General features: G+C 38.8%; 1 protein-coding gene and 1 long non-coding RNA gene across 4 annotated transcripts in view; one reads left to right on the top strand and one right to left on the bottom strand.

The window, feature by feature from the left end:
* Window positions 1-17,410, top strand: part of LOC109406379 (tumor protein D54) — a 61,259-nt gene that overhangs the window by 31,454 nt on the left and 12,395 nt on the right. For 2 of the 3 annotated variants that reach the window (XM_029866411.2, XM_029866413.2), the window contains exon 1: window positions 7,982-8,671. The exons of the other annotated variant lie outside the window; for it this stretch is intronic. In XM_029866411.2, coding sequence (XP_029722271.1) covers window positions 8,146-8,671 — 526 coding nt within the window. In that variant the 5' untranslated portion in view covers window positions 7,982-8,145. Of the gene's footprint in view, window positions 1-7,981; window positions 8,672-17,410 lie in introns of those variants that run through there. 3 annotated transcript variants of the gene reach the window in all.
* On the bottom strand, window positions 1,803-7,094 carry LOC134288316 (uncharacterized). The gene is made up of 2 exons (XR_009997898.1): window positions 6,989-7,094; window positions 1,803-3,348 (listed from the first exon to the last, which is right to left on the bottom strand). It is a non-coding gene; the product is annotated as an uncharacterized LOC134288316 (long non-coding RNA).

Raw genomic sequence — 17,410 nt, forward strand, 5'->3', positions numbered from 1 at the left:
GTGTATTTTAAAGCAAGTTATTCGATTCGACCCAATGGTCGAGTCGCGTTAGATTCTTTTTTTTTTCAACAATTACCTTATACATGATAACGTAGCAATTGGGCGGTATGAATTATGATCAAACGCTGGTTTACCAGGTTTTTGAATAGCTATTACTTTGACATGTTTCTATTCATGCGCAACGATGTTGTTCTCCATGAATGAGTTGAACAGGTCTAGTAATCGTCTTTTCGCGATATCTGGGAGATTCTTCAGAAGATTGAACTTTATCATATCGCGTCCCGGAGCTGAATTGTTTGATGAAAGAAGAGCCATAGAGAACTGCAGAATGCAGAATGGTCCAAAGAGCTGTCTACTGAGGAAATTTCTTAAGAGAGCGGTCTAGCTGGGACCGAGTCTGGGCAGACCTTTTTTGCGAAGTTGAATATCCAACGATTGGAGTATTCGTCACTCTCAAGCGTTGTCATCGAAGTTTCTCTTGAGAGACCTTCAATGAAATGTCGCAAATAAGTACGCTTTTTCGCTTTTAGCAAGTTTTTCAGCTTTTTCTCAAGTTATGCGTACTCTTGAAAAAGATCTGAAGCATCATGCCTACGAAAAGCTTTGAAAGGATCAGATTTTTTACAATAGTGAAGGTCACTATAAAACCTAGCTAGTTTGCCGTACAAACATTTTTGCAAATTTCACGGTTTTGCGGATGCAGGAGTGTAGTGTGGCTAGTCTTCTTTTCACGGTTGCACTTGGAACACGTCGTTTTTGTAATTCTAATGCACTCTCGCTAATCAGTTCAGACAGGAATCGATACTCGTCCTAAGGTGGGAGGGGATTGAACGATTCGATTCCAAAGGATACCGCTGCTGCATATTTTTCCAATCGATATTCCTAATGAGGTCAAAAGGAACCTGAATTGGCTGGTCTGACCTTTCATTATTATGTTTGATGGTGGTTATAATGGGCAAGTAATCACTACCATGAGGATCTTCGATCACCTTCCACAAACAAACGAATGATAGTGAACTTGATCCCAGTGATAGGACAAGACGACTTTCTTTGCCGTCGGATGCAATACGTGTCACTTTACCTGTATTTAAAACGTTCAAGGTGAAATCGTCGTGTAAATCATAGGAAAGAGCCGCTCTGTGATCGTTTATGGTTCGCCAAACAAACTCAGTACCATGTGAGGTCATATCACCCAGAATTCAAACTGGATGTGATTGAGCATGAGCATGAGCATAGATGACCGCACAATTCGTAGTTGCCACTCCGTGATTGACCAGAGCTATCGAAATTACACAAGGAACCAATGAATAGGGCTTGGGACTAGCTTACTATTCTCAATGTGCTCAGTTCGAGAACTCATAATTTGAAAAATGTCAATAACGGCGCTGGCCACGTCCTTACGGTCATCGAGGAGGGAAAAGAATGTTAGTAAGACAAACGTTGTTATAGAGACCGGGAATCCCAGTATCTCCACGATTGTCTTGGAAAGGATTTTTTGTTAGTAGGATAGGGTACATTGTCATTCTAGGAGTCACCTATGGTTGGTTATGTGATCTGACAATGGGTCAATAAACACTAAGTTTCGCGCATAACCGGCCATTTTTTCATATGAAAACATGTCTAATAAAAGAAATTCTGTCGCGCGTCCCGAGCAAAGTCCTACATCAAAATGAGAGCAAATCGAACACATGATTTGTATGCAGCAGCATATAGATATCATATTTTGCTATCAGTTTATTTCGATTAAATTTGATTACTAATTTTGATAGTTATCAATTTGCTATCACTGATGGCAAAAAATGTTTTCAACTTGCTGTCACAGGAACATTTTTCTGCTCTCAACTTTGATGTTTTAAACGTTAAAACGACCAAAAGGACAACAACCTAAGTTATCATAATTTGCAATATCACAACATCAAAATTAGTTTTCTATTTGCTGTCAGACTTTGCTCGGGGTCTCCACCCCATTAGGGAGCAGAAGCTTTAAGCCCATTCCACACAGAAATTAACTGAACGCGACAAAAAACAAACCAATGATCCCCAAACCACATGCATGAAATTCTTGAAGGAATGTAAACGGAAGCTACGCAAAGAGCTTTATGTTTTACGCTTATTTGGCAAGCGACAATTTCTACGCCAGGATGAGTCGTGATTGGAAATCTATAAAGCGAGTAAGCCTTTTTGTATTTGAAACTAAACTATGCTGGCTTTGTAGTTAGATGCGTGATACATATTTTACGTCGTTAATGGAGAGCACCTCAGCACAATCAGCAGCGTTGTTCAAATTTCGACTAATAGCCTTTCTGAAAAAAAAAACTAACAAAGATTTTTTTAACCCTTAAAGGTGTTACGGGTATAAATATTTGTTACGATTATAAGACAGGTTAATTGTTTGATGTGTTAAGTTTATTATTCGTTCGTTCTTTGTGTTGTATGTTTCATTTTAACTTGTATATATGCCCATAATTTTAATACACATAGGGTTCTGGAAAATAGAGGCAAATGAAATGCAATCCCACTTTGATTGCCAACTTTCAGGCTATTTCGGGCAGCGTTCAAGTACTAGAGATGTAAACCACATTCCCTGCCACGGACTTCAAGTTGTTGAACTCAAGTATCGAATCCCGAAACGGGATGCCCGATTAGGATTAGTTTTCCTAGACAAAACCAAGCTATGAACACAGCGACAAATGCTGTGAACTAAAAGGCAAACTGCCAAATAAAATACAATTCCAGGATGACTGACGGACCTAAACCAATAAATGAAACCTCGTCATCCTGTAATCGGGAGATGTTATCCACCTAGATAACAGGGCACATTTATGTTAAGTGTCGTGTTTGTCAATTTGTGATGTTCCTAATTTGTGCATTTGTAAGGTTATATGTGTATCGTGCAGTGGTAATACTTTGTAATAATTAATTTCTCTTATTTTTGTAACAAAGGCGCACGACAATAAAAAACTGATTTAAAAAATAAATTAATAATTATAATAAAAGTGAAGGTCAATTATTTTGGAGCGTTTTTAGGTATGTTGTTTTAAAACAACATTGCGCTTTTAAGGGTTAAATTATTACCGAATGTTAGTATTGCATACCACCCTGGAAAGCCTCGGAAATCACCAGGCTAGCGAATGTACAGACAGCCAGTCGGTCAGATTCTCTCGCATGCGATCGCCCGCGAAGCCCGCGAACCACAACCTTTTTATGTTGCTGTAGCTGTACTGTTGTTGGGTTGTTGCTACTTCTGGCTCTGGCTCTGTCGCTGTTTTTTTTCTTATTTTGTATGAACGCTCGATTATTTTTCTGGTTTCCTTCTTTTTTTCCCCACCGGCTGATGAGGTACCTACCCTCAGGCTGTGACCATAGTGGGTAAGGTGAGATGCGATCGGATGCGATAAGTTATGAGATGAGAAGAGGGAAGTTTGATAGGCCATAGTGCATGAGGTTTTCAATGAGGGTGCGCATGTTGTTTTCACATCCTTTTTCGCCTATTTAGTGCGCATCAACGACTCGCGTGATTTGATCGATGAAGTCGCTTGTATGTTGAAGCGCTTCTTTGGATGTGGGTAGTAAAATGATCGTTTCATCTGTAAGAGCGGAAAGATAAAATGCACCTGCTTTTTGTTTTGTGCGGGCGTTTTTTTTTTGCTATAACTTAGTCAGTTTAGTTTTGATCCTGTTGCAATAGCAAAAACCGACCAGTTCAAAAAACAAATCTGGTGTAATTGTACAAGATTGAGATTATTGAATTAATTATTTGATAAAAGAATGTATAAAATGTAATTATATCCGCGTGAGGCATGTCTTTATGTATACAGATATTTTTACTTTCCGGACTGAGGTATCTGAAGTGTTGATTTCAATTTAAATCAATATGAGACGGTTATACTGATTTTCGGCATTAAAACATTACTTTATTGTGCTGATCTCGGCAAAAAGAAACAAAAATTCGGCCGGTATGTATTATTTAAGGGTATAGATTTTTTTTATTACAAAATTTTCGGCGACATCTACGAGAAAAGATGTCTCTCAGGGTGTCTACTACCTGGAAAAACCTGGAAAACCGGGAATCCTCAGGGAATTTTATTTAACAGGGAAAAACCTGGAATACTCAGGAATTTCTTGAGTACTCAGGGAAATTTTACTCCGAAAAAAAAATCATTGGGTCGTATGAACCTGGTACAAGTAAAAATCCATATAGAAATTTCGCTACAAGGATTTTTTTCCAGAAATTCCGTCAGAATTTCTTTCTGGAACTTCTTTAACAATATCTCCTGGAATGTCTCCCAGGAATTCTTATAAAATTCCATTCCGCATTTTTGACGCTATTTTTCTTGGTATTCCTTTTTGATTTTTTTCCGGAAAGGTATACTTTCGGATTCCTTCCAGGATTCCTGAATTCCAACCGATTTCTCCTGGAGTTTTTCACGGGGATGCTATAACTTCTCCGAGTTCCTCCAGTGTTTTGCTCAAAGAAATCTTCGTAGGATTTCTACCAGAATTTATTCCGAATACTCTATAAGAATGTCTGTCGGAATAAATCGTGGAATTTTTTTCGACACTCCTCACGAAAATTTTACCCGATTCCGTCCGGTGTTCCTCTTGGGACTTCCCCAGAAGATCTCCACAGAACGTTTTTCAGAGTTGCTAAAGAAGTTATTCCTGGGGTTTCTACTTAAGTTTCTCCAAGGATTTCTGAAGGAGTTTTCACGAATTTACTGCAAGAGTTCCTCAAGAGATTTCTTTTATTTTTTCCTGTGATATCTTCAAACCATTGCTTGGGACTTTCTTCGAGATGTTCTTCCTGGTCTCCTACAGGAGTTTGTTAAAAGTTTTTGCGATGTTTATTTTGAAGTTTTACCTGAGATTTTTCTCGGAATATCTTCTGCAACTTCTCTCAGAAGATTCCTTCCGATGTTGGTCATGAGATGTCTCTGAGAGCTTTTCTTAATTAAAATACCCTGGATTTTCCCCTAAGATTTTTTTTCCAGAGTGCCTTCTGGGATTTCTACAGGAGTTATTGCTGATATTTCTCATTGAATTCTTCTCTTGCATATTCTCAGAGCCAGGCTGTTTCTTGTAGTTGTACCGGATTTCTTATAGTGATCCACCTGAGATTTTTTATAGATATTCTGTGCATTATTCCCAAAATTCTTCCCGGAATCTTTACCAGAAATTGTCCCGAGATTCTGGATATTCATTCAGGAATTTCTCCCAAAGTAATTGTAGGGATTCTTCTACGGGTTTTCCTCAGAATGTCTCCTGAAATAACTTACGAAATACCTTATAGGAAATTCATGGAGAAATATTCGAGGGAATTCAAATAAAATCTTGCGAGAAACTCCGCAAAGTGTTATTGAAGAAATCTCGATCAGGAAAAACCTGAGCAAAAATGAGACATCTCGAAAAAAGTGCGAGATAATAGTAATCCCGAGAAAAAATATTAAGAACATCCAAGGAGGAATTCTGAAAACCATATGGAATCTTGAAAGCAGCTGCGAACGAAGTTCCGCGAGGAAAACAAGAGGAATATCGGAAAACTATCGGTAAAAATCCAATAGTTTATGGATAGCTGTCCCGGAGAACCGTTAAAAAAGGCATGGACACTGGCTTCAGCCGGCGGCTGTACCGATTGAACGAAACTTAACACGAAGTGGCTACGGATAAGAAGCTATTCTCGTGAAAATTTTCATCGGTCGGAGCGGGAATCGAACCCTTATCCACCCGGACTCTAACCGCATGGCTACGACATTCTTGAAGAAACTATGAATAGTTTTGGATGGATCTTCAGGAAGAATCCAGCGAGAATCTCTAGTATATCGGAAAACCTTTGCAAGAAATATCGGGACGTACTCAAACAGATATCTCGTGTGAAAGAATCTTGCGGAAAGCCAGGAGGATACTTTGGAAGAAATTCCAGGAATAATGCTCAGAAATATTGAAAGAATTTTTGAAGAGTAGGGGAACTCACGTATTTTCGGCAGTTTTGTTCTCTTCGTCATGGGGGGGGTTTTTTGAAACCTGTTGAACTCAGAGTTGGCATCAAATCCTTCCCAACCAAATTAAATATGATCAAGTTTCAGGCAATTTGACCGGCATAAATCCCTCATGACGAAGAAAACAAACCTGGCGATGATACCCTAAGTCACCCTTTATAATTTTTAGAAAATTTGGGTTATTTTTTTAATTATAAACTTTCAAAATTTCATCTGGAAAAACCTGGAAAACTCAGGGAATTTTATTTTGAGTTATGAGTAGACACCCAAGTACACAATATTCATCATATATTAGGTAAAAGAGTATCAATCGAAATCGATGTCACACTCTTTTCTAGTTTTGCCTGACGAAGAAAAAAGCAGAACCTTTGAATCAGAATCCTTTTAGCAATTGAGTTGAATACCATAAAACCCTTAAACTTTCTAACTTGCACATGAATAGCATGCACTGAACAAACGACCATATCAAACATTGATCACTTCATTTAAATCCCGAACATAGAAAATAAAACGTTTTTTAAACACATATAATAACAAAAATATGCTGTTAAAAACTTAAACGATTTGATGGAATACTATTTTATATGCAATGAAATATGTTATTTTACATGGCGATCGATAGACAGTATGATAAATTTTTATTACGTCTGGTTCATCAAAATGCAAGTCATGTGAAAAAGCATTGAGTTATATTTAAAAACAACAACATATTAACGCATTTTATATTACCTACTAGCATTCCCAACACATTAAATCCGCATTGCTTTACATACACAACGAGCGCAGTCATAAAATCCATACCCGACAAGCATTCTCTTGCGTTCTCTTGCGATCACATGCGTCGAAGCAGCTCCATCGCATCTCCGCACTCATCGCAACTCATCTACTATGTGCGGTTCATGCGTTCTGCATATAGTTTCCACAGAGTGTGCTTCGACGCTTATCCGATCTCTTATCTCTTTGCATCGCACCTCAGCCACTATGTGCTCAACGTCACAGACATGCTGTAAATACCTCTACAGCAGCACCGCCTGGTGCGATGGATGCATGCAGAGCAAAATATAGAGCTTTTTGCCTCCAGCACGGTTCCAGCCCGACCAGTTTAAGTCGGTCGGTGCTTTGGCTTAGTCGCATGTTCGCGGGTTTTTTATTCGTTTGAAATCATACGCGTACGCATTATCCGTCTGTCTACGCGCGCGTGAAAGTGATCTCTGCGACCGTGTCTCGCGGTTGAAGAGTCACTTCGGTTTGACTTGTTAGTTTCTCGACTGTTCATCGGTGTCGATGTCAGTAATTATTTGAAACTTGTTGTTCAATCAAGTGATTACCGTTGGTTTTGTGGTTCTGGCAACAAGCAAAAAATGATTTGGATGTAACCAGATACCTGGGATAGGCACAAGAGGAAATGCGAATTTTGTGCAGGAAATCCGGTCTTGTGGGGCTGATTTTCGATGGAAGATAAATTCGTTACCAAAGTGATGCGGTGAAGGTCTACTCCTTTTGTGCAGAAATATGCTTTGAACGGTGACCGCCTGCCAATCTCTTACCTCTAATCGGTTAGCTGACCTTGCTCGAATGAATGGTTGAGTCAACAGATGTGTATCAGTGAAAATCCAAGAAGCAAAACACAAAGCGTGGCCTAATTCAAATGGTTAGAAATAATAGTGAGCTTTCCAGTAAGAGTGAATCCCACAAAAGTGAGAAAAAGCTATTTGCGGCGTTGAAATAACCCGTTACATAAAGCAGTCTCAGTGTTGTCGAAAACAGAGCCAAGAAGCAGTGTTAGAAAAGTTTCCTCTTTGTTGAAGTCTTTCTCCGTTCGCTTTATGGGGGGTTTCATGCTCTCCAACAGTTGTTGAGTGCCAACAATAAAAGAAAAAAGCCTTCAATTGCGAAGTAACCGCATTCATTCATCGCGAAATCTATACAGCAACCCCTGCGCTGCCATTACCACTAAACAAGGCTAGAAGAGCCTAACGTAATATCATCGGCGGTTGTTTATAATAAACAATTACAAGCAACCAACATGCTGTCGTAACGATTCGCTTGCAATCAGCGAAGAAAAAATAAAGCACCATCTAGTCATAGGCATTTCACATTGGCGACTGAAATCGATACCACCCATCGTGCAGCAATCAACCAGCCAAAAATGAGGGTTGGTGAAGATGATTTGCCCAGTCTGGAGTACATCGAAGATCCTTACATTCCCAAATTGGACAACTGCATAACGCCGTCTTTCGACGTCATCTCCGAATACAATGCCGACGAGTTAGGCGACGAGCAGAACTGGCCAGAAGAAACCGAACTCTACCTGAGGTCCCTCACCCTAGATCAGATCCTCGGTGTCTCGTCCGACGAAGATGTCGATCCAGATCTGGAGATGCAAACGGTGGAAACCGAATTTAGTCCTCCGTTTCCATCGGAATCGACCGAAGGCGCCACGATGAATGGGACGACCTCCAAGGCGCCAAACGACAGCAGGACTGGCGTGGGAGTGATGAGAAGCCTGCTGGCGAATAAGTTGCTCAAAAATCGTACAAATAAGTTCAACCTGTTTAGTAAAAAGCGGATGCGAGACGTGCGAGTTACGTTCATTGATTTTTCAAAGCCATACCTGGCGCGGATATCCAGCGGTGATAACTACAAAAGCTTCCTGAACATTGGGAGTGCCGTAGGTGGGTAATATTTGTCTCATAAGGGCAGTGTTGGTAAAAACTCAAATTCTCAAATCTCATGGTTGAGTTGTTTCACGCGCGATTCTTGACTCGCTAAACTCACCGCCGAAAAAGTCATGCATGAGTTGACTCATGATTTCACTCATTGCTTTATTTCTTGGTGTTCTTAATATTTGCATCCAAGTTTTTAGGATAGTATGATAGAACAAAAGCAAATCTAGCGTACAACAACATTAAATGCCGTTCAAATTGATTTGAATTCGTTTTACAAGCGAACGAGATTTTGGCGCTTGACTCGTGAGAGCAAGATTTTGCATGAAATTCTCGCGCGTGAGAAAACGATTCAGAATCGCGTGCGAGTTTGCTCACGCAGGAGTGGTTCATGAGAGTGCTTTGAGTGTGAGTTTACCAACACTGCATAAGGGTAAACTATCACTTGAACTTAACTTTTCTTTTTTTCTGGCAATTCATTCATACTGGATAGTGCTTGATTTCAGGAACACTTTCACTGATTATTTTTAATTGAGCTTTTATTTCTTTTTTTATTTATTTATTTTTTTTATTTCTTTTATTTTAATAATAAATGTTATTTTCACCTTAAGTATCTAATATTTGAATTTTATTATTTTGACTCAACTATCAGTTTTCGTCGTCTAAAATCGATTCAAGCATGTTTTACAAGATGATTCTTTTTAATTCCCGATTTTGTAAATTTCGGTTTTCGAATTTTATGAATTTTATTAGTGAACATCCCTACATTTTTTGTTTTTCCTGGAAGCCTATTTGGTATACAGATCTTTTCGGGCGAAAACATTTTGAGATTTTATGATTATTGGTGATTTTTTTTATTTTTTGTTTCATGGAAAATTTATTTTTCCGTATAACTTTTAGGAAAATCATTTTAGTATGTGTTGACGCAGCTTAGTGATGAGTAGGCCCTTTGCGTATGCGGACGTTTGAAGCTTCCACGTTTGAAGTCTATATACCGTCATAATGACAGCTTCCCGTCATCGCATCGATTATAAATAGAAAATCATGACTGTAAACATCAAGTTAGCTTAAACGTGGACGGATTGTTCAAAAGCTAAATTTATTATCAGTTTTTTCCTACATTATATTAGTTTAAATTAGTGGAACTTGTTATGCACCTACGAATAGCCAGGCTTTCCAAATGTACATCCTTCTCGCAACAGCCCGCGCAAGGTTGAATCGACACTCTCTTAAGTGTGCAGACCACCTCTCGTTACCGTGTGCAACACCATCAGTGAGAAATGTATCGCCAACAGCACGCACACGCATGAGCGAAAGATGTATTGAAACAGCCGCTGCTTCGGCTGCTTGCCTGACAGTTGCATACTCGAGTCGTATCGAGCCGAGTGGGAAACGTCCTGAGTATTGTTGGCCGCATGGCGATGACAATCTTCGGCTAACCAAGCCGGCTGTCGCGTAAAGGGTGTCATAGGCTGTCACGGGAGCACATGGCTCAACGCTAAAAGTTATTCACAAAATATGTGCTCAATAAATATTTATTTACAAACATGATATGCCTTTCACAAGATGCCCCAGGGGTGAAAAGAAGTTTGTGCCAGCGTTTGTCAAAATTGTAATCTGGCTAAAATATACCACTGATGTGAGATTTAACTCTCTTTTATATTGAAAACATAGCAGTGCATTTCACATGCCAATAAAAAATAATGCTATGCAAAATACTCTACTAGAATAAGACTTACAGGTACATATTCTCTATTTGAAAAAATACATAATACATGAAACGCGTCGATAATTTTGAGCGTGGGATATACCACGATACTCGACACGTTCAACAGAAGTAAAATGCTCGGGCCGAGCGCAGCGATTTTCGTCACTTCGTGTAAAGCCAACGAGAGACGGTTTGGGTGAGAGCCGAGGTTGTCATCGGCGAACGAACGCACAGCGAAAGCAGACGATGTGAGCAGTTCCCGACAGTGATGTTGTAGGTCGCATGAGTTTTATTCTGTGGGCTGTCATGAACCATGCATTCACAAGGCTGTCATGGGAATAAGAGTGCGACAGCCATCAAAATGCTATCATGATGCGGTACTTTTGGGACGTTAGTATCTTAGCTGTTTATTTGATTTATAGTTGAAAAGTGTATCATTACATTGTAATAATTGAAAGAGAAAGTGAACAAAGAGAGCCTCTCAAATGCAGATAGGACCTATTGAAATATTTGGCCTGAAATGTCATCGACTACTTTCGAAAAATGTCAAATGCCAATAAGATAGCCGATGACATTGACCTTAAATATTGAAGATATATCGATTATTTTTGTGAGTTTGTCGAGAGTGGATTTCGATCCCAGGTCCTCGGCGTGATAGGCACGTGTTCTAACCATCCAAGCAGATCCACTCTTCCGACAGAAATTCATTTTTATATATTTAGATCATACCACATTTACAAACACATTTTGCACAAATCATGCTACTAAATATTGAGTGGAAAATGACCTCATTATGGTGTATAGAAGAATCCACATATCAATGAATTTGTAAGCAACAAAAACACTATAAAAATAAAACAAAGTTTTGTGTGTAAAGAGACCTTATAGTTACCTGATATCCACTTATATCTAACGGTTTGCATATGATTACTTTAATTGATATGGAAAATATATGTTCAAATATGCGTTTGCTCGTTGTGAACTTGTTATTTGCAACGCTTTTTAGTTACAAACCCATTAATTTGTTGCATTTAAAAAGCAATAAAGTGTCATAGCTGAGCTGTCAGTCATGCTGTTAATGTACTCCGATGCACGTTGGTGTCAAAGTTACTGTACGGATGGATTCTTCCGAAACCTTGTAAGCAAACCAGTAGCTTGTGTTATTAAGCTTTAAGCTAAAAAATAATTGTATTTAGTATCAACGCAGATTTCTCTAAATATGTGCAATTCTTACAAATTTTGGTGAACCTTTGCGACTGGATTAAATTCACTGTTCCGATCCTTCCGACCTGCACTGTACGATGTTTGCTGTATACATATAGTTCTTAAAGTTAGATTTAGGCTTTAAAGACTACAATTTTATATATACTCACTTTAAGTAAAATCGCACGTAATTGTTTTATCCGTAAGTAACGTATATAGCTAATAGTTGCACGTTTATCTAGATATAAGTTTAATTTAGTTAGGCATAGATCATTTAATCCGTATCTTCATTTGTTTACCTATGCACGTTCGAGTGTCTGAGACAGGCAAATTCAGACTGTATGTCATATAGTTCACTTTAGTTATTATTATCAAATCGATAGCACATTTAATTCACTTTCGCTTTCTATTGAAACTCTTATTTCTAGCTATCATTGTTCGCACGCCTTGTAGTGTGTGGCGATCTCCTAATCATGTTTGTGTGACGATCGTTTGCCTCATCGGTCAATATATCTTTGCGGCAGGGTGGATCATCGTGACAGTTACGTTGCAATGAACGAATGTCATTTACTCGTTGCAATGCAAATGTGTTGCAACAAGTGAACGGCCGCTGTTGTAGATGGCTTCCTATGAAAATATAGGGACTGGCCGTTGGTTTTTTGGCTATATCTCCAAAACAGTAAGAGATTCCATTTTGGTGTCACAGAACGAAAAGAGTAGTTTCTGCGCTTAGAAAAATTTTGTTAAAAATAATCTATGATACAGACGGTACTCTTATCAGCATTTTTAGACGTTTTTTCTCTATGGTGAAAAATTTTATGAGAATTTTTTTTCTCGGTGTATTTTTAATGAATTGCTGAGGTAATTTACCGTCGATTTCACTAAAAAAAAGTTTGTTCTACAAAGCATAGTTTTTGAGATATGATTTTTTGAAGCTTGGGGTGTTTCATAAAATTTTGGAAAATCGTGAAATTTCATCTAGCGTTTTCCGGGAAAATAGTCCTCTATGATTTTTTTGAATTCCATATATGATCATATATCCACGACCTCTAGCTCTGGTGAAATTTTCATCAAAATCGGAGACCCTTCGGCCCAAACTGTTCGGTAATAAACAAAAAATCCCCAACAGTGTTCCACCAAGGGGCTTCCATTGTGGTCTTCACAGCCCGCAGAGGGCAAGCTTTTTCAAAAAAATCAATGATAAAGAATGTTGTGTAATCAATAGTGCCATTTAAAACTCTTAAACGTCTCCTCTAGTGAGCTTGAGCTTGATTGACTGCCCGTGGATGCTACTCCAGTATCGCCAGACCAGCTACACTCACACAGTACGCATGATTGCATAACTCGTAGGCGTTATATGATAGATTGACTCTGTGCTGTGAGAGATGGTCAACCCGTTTCTGTTTTATGGCTATGAACATATGAATATACATGAGTTGTATATGTAGAGATGAGGAGAAAGTATATAGAAAGATACGAAGTAGGGAAAAAGGGACGGACCAATACCCACACGCTAACCTGAAACTACCCATCGCCCGGGTCGATTCTACCCGGATTTTCATGTTGTTAGCAGTTGTCAAAATCCGGGTAACCCGAAAACCCAGATTTCTTGAATCTGGGTAAAGATCTGGGTAATCGGCACTTTGTCATTTTCCGGCTTGAGAATATGGCAGCGGTTAGGAGAACGCTGGAAATTAAGAATGTTTTCGCGGAAAATATGCGAATAAATGACGGGAAAACAGAGAAATTCTTCCGGGGAACTGTTTTCCTGCATCAGGTAAGTAAACAGAACATGGAAATTAGGAGCTTTTTATTAAAAATCTAATTTGGAAATAAATTAACAAAATCAAGGCCCCGGAGGAGCTGGGTACCGGTTACCCAGATTTTGCCACCAACATCGGTAACCCAGATTTGAGTAAAGGTGCCTTTACTCAGATTAGAGTAACTGCAGTTTTGCTCAATCTGGGTCGCTTTGACATCAATCTGGGTAACTGAGGGTTAGCGTGCAGGACCTTCTGCATACGAATCAGAAGCGACAGCCACTAGACCACCAAACCCGTCTTTCTTAAACGGATACCATGAAGGTTGGACCGTTGCCTATGTGAAGTAGTCCAGGATATGCACTACTTAAGTATTCCATCAAATTAGAGCTTCTCAAGTTTATGTCTGAGCAGCCCCAGATGATATAACATCACTGCCAATACTTAGTTGAATGCCTTTTGAAGTATGCGATGACTTGTTTGAAACTGTTTGAAAGCATCCGTTGGGGATGGTTTACAATGCGTTGAATAAACCGACCTATAGGCGTATTTTCTGTTGAGGTTTCCAACGACAACAACAATTGTGATTGTACAAGCATATCTAGTGATTAGTTCCGGGAGTTTATCTACAATTAGGGTTGTTAACAAGTACATAGGCTCGAGGCATGACACGCAAGTTTTCCATTTCATTCTTACTGAAAGTAGAAAACACCGGTTGGGATTACCTAGATATAAAATCCCCTTACGAAAGTAAGGTTCTTGGACTAAAACCGCTTGGTTTGTATCAGTTTACAGAAGTCAGCAAAGCTGATCTTTTATGCTGAAGATTGATCTGAGCTGTCCTAATCGTAGCCACTACCCACCCAAAATAGGCAAGATTGAACTCTTTGTAATCACAGCACAACATAGAACAGCAGCGATCAAACCAGATCGGCATCGATTTGAAAACGCCGAAGGCAAAGATACAGTGAATGAGCCATTTTACGAAGTGACAATAATGTTGATGATGACATTGATTTTTACGGGTTAGGACGCATGCTCCTGTGAAAATTTCATTCATAAAATCGGCTCGCAAACTGGACTGTACACACTGTGTAAGCCGTGTGATGTGAAGCAATATAGGGTAATTCGCCAATTGTTGAACACTACCCAAATGTTGAACAGTTTTTGAAAATGTTATTATAAATTTAACTTAAGTAGTTTCCCATCAACGTAAACGTATGATCTAGATGCGTATACATGTGTGTCATGATATTGCTCCAATAAAGTTACAAAATTATACATATTTTACATCAAAAATATTGATTGAAAATTTAGTACCGCTGGTGACACGAAAACTGCACAATTCTTAAGATTAATTTTAAGAAATTGCTGTTACGAAATAAGCTTTGCTGACAAATCGACCACAAATATCAAAGTCACACCATAGTTACAATAACTGGAAAGATGTCCTTAACAGTTTAACATTCTTTAAAATCACATTTTCATTGTAATTTCATTTGAAAAAAATATTTTTCTTATCACACTATCATTATGCAGCTAAGATCCAATTGTTGAACACTACCATAACCTACGATGTTAGCATGACTGCCAGATGTTTTTTTTCACTTCATTTTTTTCAGGAGCGATCCACGGGTTTTCAAAGTATTCCAGGGTCGTTCCAGGGGTATTCTAGGGAGTTGACTGGGTCCCATGGGTTTCCAGGGGTATTTCAGGGGCTTTCGAAGGCGTTCTTTTCTTCTGTCATTTTCGTTTCTAGTCAAATATTGTCAGCCTTTTTTTGCATTTGGTTCTGTTTAAAACGATTTTCAGTCCACTGGAGCTCTCTTCAAATGGGAAGCCATTCCTTGGGAACGTCCATAAATTACGTCACGCTTTGAGGGGGGGGGTGAGAGGAGTGCAGCAAAGTGTGACGACTCGTACAAAAAATCAGAGGTCCCATACAAAAAGTGTGGCATAGGTGGAGGGGGGGGGGGGGTTAAAATGGACAATTATTGCGTGGCGTATTTTATGAACGCTCCCTCATTTGAATGAATTACAGTGGCGTTTCGGTTTTATCACTAGCCATTTTATTCACTACTCGCCAAATTCACTCTCGATTTTATCACGGTTTTCGTTTCGTTTTTATCACGCTTTTTCTAAAACATTGTTAAATCAACATGAAATAGCACAGAACATAAAAATGTTATTGCGTAACTACCTTTTAGGGCTAAAAACAGTCTTGAGTAGTCTTGACTATGAGATTAAAGAAAGAATAGCTTTTTTGGATGGAGAGGGTATTAGTGGATTCTAAATTTCATAGCAAATATATGTATAACAAAAAGCAAAATAATTTTATGTTAAGTCAAATGTACATTTTATTGAATACTAGCTGTCCCGGAAAAGTTTGTTTCGTCAAGTTGAGGTGGTTGGACAACTGTTGAGGTTATTGCAGCACCTCACTCTAGATTGGTTTTATGTTGATAGTGCTGAATTTCTTCTCGGCTAATAATCAGTATTTCTACAGTTTGAATACTTTTTCAGATGATTTTCATAACTTTTCCTACATATAAATACAGCCAGGTTCATGTAAATACAGCCATCCTGAAGGCGGATCGTACAGTGCAAAATTTATGCTGATCGGTTCCTCCGTTCGTACGTTTTAATGCCTCAAAGCGAATTTAAACTCATTTTTATTTATAGAGATGTATATCTCGAACCCTCGACTAGCTGTTATGTATATTACACATAAATTATTGATATTTTATTTTTAATTTATTTGACGAAATTGAGGGAATCCCCAAAACCACCTAACCGGATGGCCGCGATGTGTACTAGACGGAGTAACCCTTTCAAACCCGACAATTTTCAATTTTTAGTAAAATTTTTTACTTTTTGATTTGTGAGTTGTGTTGATTGTTCGAGTGAGTAGTCAATATGTGTGTTCGATGTTGTAGATTATGTATTTTGTGTGAATAAATTAAAACAACTGTAACGATATAATATGTTCGCATCATATATAACCGCATTGAAAATGCATTTCAATCCAACCGTTTGCCTATGCTGGCAAAAGCTCGATTTAGATGCTGTCAGTAAGGTGCAAGATTGCACTAAAGAAATTTCCCATGCGCCACCTAGGAACGAATAGAATCATTAAACGGAAATATTTCAAATTCAAATATATTGCGTCGTAGAGAGTCCAATAAATCTACCAGTGGAAAATTCCTAGTATCTAAATAAAAAGCCAATGGAAAATTACACTCTCTTTGATCTGCCAATCGGAGGTTATTGCGCAGTTGAATTTAGGCTGTTAACAATTTATCGCGCGTATCCCTCATCAGATTAGTGGAGTGCTTTGTAGCGAATAGACCAATTTTTTGGAGTGAATCGTATCATTTGCCAAGTGAATAATTAACTGTGCTTTGGATATTTCTAAACTCGAAGTAAGTCTCCGCGCGTTTCTTAGTGGTTTTAAAATATTTAATTTGAATTTGTGTCTTCTGTAACAGCTAAATTTGTTGAAATAGTGTTGGCAAAGAACAAATAAATAGTGAATTTAGTAATTGAATAAATTCAGGTAAGCCTAAATATTGCGCGCAAACCCCAAAATTTTATTCCCACCTTTGGGTTTCCGCGCCGAAGACCCAGCGCCAGATTCGGCGACAAAGAAAACTGACAGCAGTCGCCGGACAGTTGGCAATCCTGATATTTGACGGCAGCCGCCCGGTAGTCATGGGAGTGGATTGTTGTCACGCAAATAGATCTTTTCGCTGAAAATGCATGTGTATTAAGTTATTGTTGACAGATTTTCTGCAGTGTTAGTGTGAAATTCAGCGATTTTCTGTATCGCGTAAGCCTTCGCTGGAAGAAAACGTCATGTTGTTCAGCGAAGCAAGGAAAATTTTCAGTGAAAAAAGCAATACCAAACCATTCAGTGAGCAATTAAGTGATTTAATCCGCGTTGCACAGGACAATCGTGCCCAAGCAACGTGGGCACTTAGTCCGGGGTGGACTTAGTCCGGAGTAGAAGCTGATCGAAAGTTTGGCCCTGATTCGAATTGAGTCGTGAGTGGATCATTCGTCGCTTCCAAAGGCAGT

Source organism: Aedes albopictus, chromosome 2 (assembly GCF_035046485.1).
Source record: "Aedes albopictus strain Foshan chromosome 2, AalbF5, whole genome shotgun sequence".
NCBI lineage: Eukaryota > Metazoa > Arthropoda > Insecta > Diptera > Culicidae > Aedes > Aedes albopictus.